The sequence below is a fragment of the Ixodes scapularis genome, unplaced genomic scaffold, assembly GCF_016920785.2.
Source record: "Ixodes scapularis isolate PalLabHiFi unplaced genomic scaffold, ASM1692078v2 PGA_scaffold9__187_contigs__length_104089568, whole genome shotgun sequence".
Taxonomy (NCBI): Eukaryota; Metazoa; Arthropoda; class Arachnida; order Ixodida; family Ixodidae; genus Ixodes; species Ixodes scapularis.
This window is the reverse complement of record NW_024609884.1, coordinates 85292832-85298890: the sequence shown is the minus strand read 5'-3', so window position 1 is coordinate 85298890 and position 6059 is coordinate 85292832. Positions and strand designations below refer to the sequence as shown.

General features: G+C 45.9%; 1 protein-coding gene across 1 annotated transcript in view; it reads right to left on the bottom strand.

The window, feature by feature from the left end:
• Positions 1-692: 692 nt before the first annotated feature.
• LOC8029199 overlaps positions 693-6059 on the bottom strand; it is a 30863-nt gene continuing 25496 nt past the window's right edge. Inside the window, exon 7 of the mRNA XM_029977684.4 lies at positions 693-2580. Coding sequence (XP_029833544.3) covers positions 2494-2580 — 87 coding nt within the window. The 3' untranslated portion in view covers positions 693-2493. The remainder of the gene's footprint in view (positions 2581-6059) is intronic.

The window sequence follows — 6059 nt, the reverse complement described above, 5'->3', positions numbered from 1 at the left end:
ACTTCCCGTACCACGTAATAGCCATGTTTTTGGCGGCCTGGGGCCAATGTTGCCAGGCGGAGCCGGAGTTTCGATTTCAATTTCTGCTCACGTTTAAAGTAAGATTTAACAATATGGGTCCCATTTTTCACGAAGCAAATGATGTAGTGCTTTTTGTTAGTGTTTTTCATGTTAAGTCACTCATTATCCTCAGATTTTCTGAACTGAGCGGAGCTGCCCAAGTTAAAAGCCTTTAAGGCTAGATGCAGCCAACCTTACGGGTTGATGGGACCAATCAGACAGCATCAATAGCGCACCGCCATGGTGTTCATGTTTCTGTATGCTGAATCAATCATGAACAGAAAAGGCCTAGTGACTTTCGCCTCTCACGCTGCTTGATTGGTCGCATTAGCTCTTAACGTCAGCTGGGTTTGAACTTAAGCTGAAACAAAGTATAGAAATCTGTGAGATGTCACTGCCCTTAGACATGAGGCAAAAAAAAAAAAAAAAAATTAAACCTACACAATGGTACACTTTCCATTTCTGCCACATTGATACATTGTCCCATCATTCCAGAGTGCAAAAATGTGTTTAGCTTGACCTACACTAGTAGATAAGGTACCAAGTAGTTCAAAGAAATGCCACAGTCTGGAAATGTATCATCCCACATTTAAAGAGCCGTCTGCCACTGTGCTTCAAAGAAAGAGAAGCAATTTGTGGAACCTAATGCCACTTTATTTCCTCTCGTTTGCGTTGCTGGTTAGCCCCAGAGGTACTAAGTATTCCTAGGCATTCTTTTCGAGATTCACTGACACACTACACAGAAGAAACAAACAATATCACAAGAGTTCTAAAAATATTTGGTGCATTCCATTCCCCTCTACGAAACAAAAAGAGAGATGATTTTACACCCCTTGTAACTATGTATGGTATGCTTATTGCACAAACTGCTACATACCAACGCAAGTGCTTCAAAGACTAGTACAGACAAGCAAAGTTCCCGTAATGAACTTCTCCACTATGGAAATTTGTAATGCTAGCCAAAAAACCACTATAGTGGGACGCTCAGAATTGGCCAAAGCAAGTTCCTTCCGGAGAATGCTATTGCATCACCAATGAGAGGTGGCCACTCTAGCTTATTGCAGACAGGGCACGCGACATGAAACTTAAACACACATGATGTAAAAACCGATAGGGACAAAACAAAGCAACAAGTTCCGAGACACGGCGGCCTCCCACAGTGCACTTGTCCGGCCAGCCCATTGCACATCTTCATCAGGTACATATGAACTAGGTCAAGGCCTCCGTTATAAAAAGTAAATGTAAATAAATAAATAGATGTATATAGCGGCAGACTAGATGGGACACTGTACTAAATAGGAGACTCACATTTTCCATTCTGCTTTGTGACATACACATTACCGCCCGTGCTTAGCAAATGCACATATATATCAGCAGTAACGTTAGATATCCGCCGCACAAAAAACAAAACCCAGCGTGGAGAATGTTGTCTAATGCGTGGCAATACAGCGGGTTCATAAGCTATTTGTGTAAGCCACTAGAACCTATCACATAATGCATCCCTGGAGCCACACAGCAGAAATGTGACTCGGAAGGAAGCTGGGAAAACTCCAGAAAAGTGAGTGAAAAAACGAGGGAATCGCAAACTTCCCGAGCTAGTGTTACACGTTGGAGAAAAGCGCAAACACACTGGCTAAATGCCTTCTCAAACACTGGGTGGCACACGGGGGACGAGGCATGCAACATGCATGGTAGTATTTAGACCCTTTCGGTCGGAGACCTGCAAGAGAAAGAGACAACATCCACAAGTAGGACGGGGCTTCCTTTCGCATCTTCTAGAAAGGGCCAGACAGTATAGCTGCTGTGGAATGTGGCACCAACTACCCGCACACTATGTGCACCATCCCGCAGAAACATAATACAGCTCGGAACTCGGCGAGACATTGCGAAATAATACTCCATCCGACCATCCTAAACACAAAGTGGCAATGGGGCTAAACCTCACTCCGTCCGACATTGTGGCTACAGTGGGAATAAATGCAAATAAATAAAAAATAAATTAACTTAAATGAGCTTAAAAGTAGGCTGTAGTTGTCAAAACGACAATTTTGGAGCCACGCCACAAAAGTAGCGCAAAAATATTGTGCCCAAAACGACATTGGACCTAATCGAAGAAGAAGACATAAAACATGTCAGTTGAAACCACTCGTAAGAAATATCGACCTGCCAAAAAATTCCTCTAACAGCATCGGTTCGAGTCGCATGACTTACGGCCACGTCCGCAGTGCTAGAGCTCCTTGACCGTACGGACTGCTAACATGCCCCGGCTCGACAATTGCGGGCGAAACACGGTTAGACAGATGCAAATTGCCGGCGCATGCAAAGCGAGCGTTTGGGGGAGAAGACACCCCCAAGTCGGAGCCTGCCCGGCCACTGGGGCCAAGCTGCCCGGCGTAGTTAGTGGACCCCTGAACGGCAGACTTCGTGCCAGCTTCACTCCTCGGGCTTTTGTTCGATGTAGGAAGGTGGCGGCAGGATTTGCGCATCCTTCACTGCCTCCTCGTAGCTGGGCGGCATGTCCTGTCGGGGAAGAGAGCAGTGTCTCACACACTCGCCACCCAGAAGCCCTCTCTAAAGCAGCACTGGATTAAGGGGGGCTAAGGAGGCTGCAACCCAGGGTCTTACCCCCGAGAGCAGGGTAAGGAGGTCCATTTATTTTGAAAGCGCTTAATATATGAAACCCTCTAAAATAGAACTTGGAATGCCACATATGCAGAGAGGGAACAAGGAGACGGGGCCTCCGCCTACCGTAACTTTGTTTAGCCCAATCAGTTTGTACGGCCTCGTGGTGCTGCAGAAACAGGAGCTCCCCATCTTTCTGGGGGCCTCCTTTCTCACAAGGCGGTCCACATTTGCAAACGAATTGTCGCGGAGCTTTTCATGGTTTTCTGTCAATCCCTGGTAGCTAACGTCACGGCCACTCACCCCCCTTCTCTCGCTACGAGAAAAGGGGATAGAGCAGCTGTGCTACAGTACCTCCAGGAGGAGTCCCTCGTTATCCCCTTGTCCGAGTGCACCCCGCTAATGGTATATTCGCACGACAGATCTCTCTGGTCTGCGAGGAGGAAAGGCCGCAAGGAGGAGGTGGTGGTGCAGAAAATCGAGGAAAGCGTTCGCATGACGAAGTCGTTACATAACGGAGTCGGCGGATTTTTTCTTTTTTTCGTGAACATGTTTGCAACCCTCAAAAGCTGGTCAAACAAAAAGCAAGGGAAAAAAAAGGCATCCTACATTTCAATGCTGATGACCGTAATTTTTGCCCACAAGAAGGGGAACCGGTTGCTACAACGGGACAATGGATATTCTGTGGGCCACTTGCAGATTGTCCGTGGCTCCCCCCACAAGCTCGGAGGATTAGCGAACATCCATGACGCGGTGCACACGACTTCAAAACTTGATCACGTTTAGTCCTATTCTCAAAGGAAAACTCTGTGCGAATACATAAAAAGAGGAGAGCTCATAAGCCGCTCTTCAAGAAACGCAAACTGATGCGGGTGTGTTGGACACTCTTAATTGTCGGGCTTTTAACGTTACTGCCCAGGCTTTTGAGACCAGGCTCAGATCTTTACTTGGATAAAAGAAAATGTGGGCGACGCAGCTCGGACCCCTTTAAAATGTTCTTAGACTCCCTCGTCTTTTGGCAGCGACATCCTCCGATTGAACTTTTTCCTAGTTTCAAGCAGATATGTACCAAACAGCCCCTCCTTCTACTTTCTACCACTGAAGAAAAACATGCCCTGATTCACGAGAAAGCACATGTGGCTCTCATTCACAGCGAATATAGAATTTGTTTTTCAATTAAGAATAGGTGACTTGGAGAAAGGCTTTTAGTCATTCTTCTCCAGAGAGAAGATATTCTCAAGATCCTATTGATGCATGGAACATCATGTTCGTTATAATGGAAGAATAAACACCCACACAGGAATCTCCACTCTCTGGCCCCTGATTGACTCTACAGTGATGTCTCGTTAATACGAGCATTTCCGCTCCTCCAAAGTGTCCATAATGAAAGATATCCATAATAATGAGACAAAAATGCATGTATTTACCCAGTTCATCCTCAAAAAATGTTGTCTATATAGCAGGGTATCCATATTTAACAGGGTCTGTATTTATATTTTAACCCTGGAGTGTCGGGAAACACAAAGACAGGACCACATGAACCTCCAAAATATCTATACAAACCCACGATACGCGAAACGACGCCGACGCCATGTTGAGAATTATGCAGTGAACACACAGAATGCTTCCGGTTGTCTGTGCTACTTTTTTTTTTTTTTTTTCAATCAACGTATATGCAGCTTTTTGGAAGCCACAAAACATGGGTTTTATATTTTTTTTCTATTTTATAATATTGACTGTGTGCCTTTAATGACCCCAGACTTTGATTAAATTTGGTGGTCGCATCGAAACCTTAGAAAACGGCCAGTGACCACGGAAAAGAGAGTAAGCGCGACTAAATTCGGCCAGTCCTCTATCAGCGGTTTTCGGGCGAAAAGGAACCGAATTTCGAGCCGCAAATTCCGTTCTGGGTAGTTGGGCTCTCATGTCACGTACAACTAAAAACCTCGGCGAGCATAAATACCCTGTCAGTGTCCCTTTAAAGAAGCTGTGCAACAGTTTCAGTGCTTAGCTTTAATAATTTGGGAGTTGGTGTCTCGACCTTTCTGAAGAACAAAAACCGCTTTTGCCTGCATGTCCTAGTTTTTATTTTAAAACTAGACAAAGATTGAGGTTTTCGGCACCTCTCAACTCCTTCACCATCTTCCGAGTCACGTGCGCTGTGACATATATGGGGGTGGTGCGGGGTTCCGGTGAAGCTCTCTCTCTAGAGCCATCAGTGAGCAGCGAGAACTCATCCACTCGCGACCGCGTGCTGGCGGGCGCACCGAGCTGAAAGGAGGAAAGCCTCATTCGAGTCCAGCTATCCCCGTCCGGCGCTGTCCCCCTCCCCCTCCGGCTTCTGGCGACTGTTTGCGGTCAGATAGAGCTGTTGGTCTGGTGGACCTAGGATTGATGGCGCCACTAAAACTCCGTATAATACAAGTTTTGTCGATGATACCAGGTTTTCGAGGCATTTATATTTATGTTGGAACGACAAGATTTATAGAAAAGTTACCTTTTATCGAGCGTGTATTCGTACAACTTGTTATCTTTCTACAAGACCCCCCATTGACGTCATGCTGCATGGTTCTCATGGCCGCTGCTCGCGGCTGCAGGTCAGGGGATATTCTAATTTCTGCCTCGCGATTACGCGGCGGAATCGCAACATTTCAAAGGAAGGAGGTGTGTTTTCTGTCCTTTGCGACAAGATGAACGATGTCCAAAGTAGAAGATGCCAAATCTTTCAACGTTAAAATTGTTGCACAGCTCTTTAAAAGTGTTAAGTGGCTTGCCTCCATCCTTGAATGCAGCGACGCATACCCTACATTTTATGTTTGACTGGCTCAGCTTTTCTTTGAGCTGTGCAGTCATTCATGTGTAAAGAGCATAAATGTGAGCCAGCAACGAGACTTCCAGTTTAAGCCGACTTGTTGAGGTGCCTGAAAACAACAATCCAAGTGTCCTTGCACTCATTCCCTCGGAGTTCAGATACTTCCTCCCACCCACGACGTGTACCCCGAGAAGACACGTCAACTGCTTTCATATTTGGACGGAAACTGGGGACACACTCCAGCAGCAGGAGATAGGCACTGTGATTGTCCAAAATGACCCAGCTAAGTGGCCAGCTGTTATCACTGTCAGCTTTCAGGATGATTGCATTGTAAAAAGGACAATGTATTTTCTAAGCCGAGTGGAAAAGTTCTCGCTTCCGAAAGAAAGTACAAAAGTGAGAAATCGCTTTAGACGCGAAAGGCTGTAAATGGGGAAGCGTATGAGCAGCCCTTTTTATTCTATTCACAGTGCAAGGCCCTGTTTACTCTTTCATGTGAAAACTATTTTTTGATTCCAAGCCACCCAAGTTCCTCCACCACACACAACCTTTCCAATCACACCAA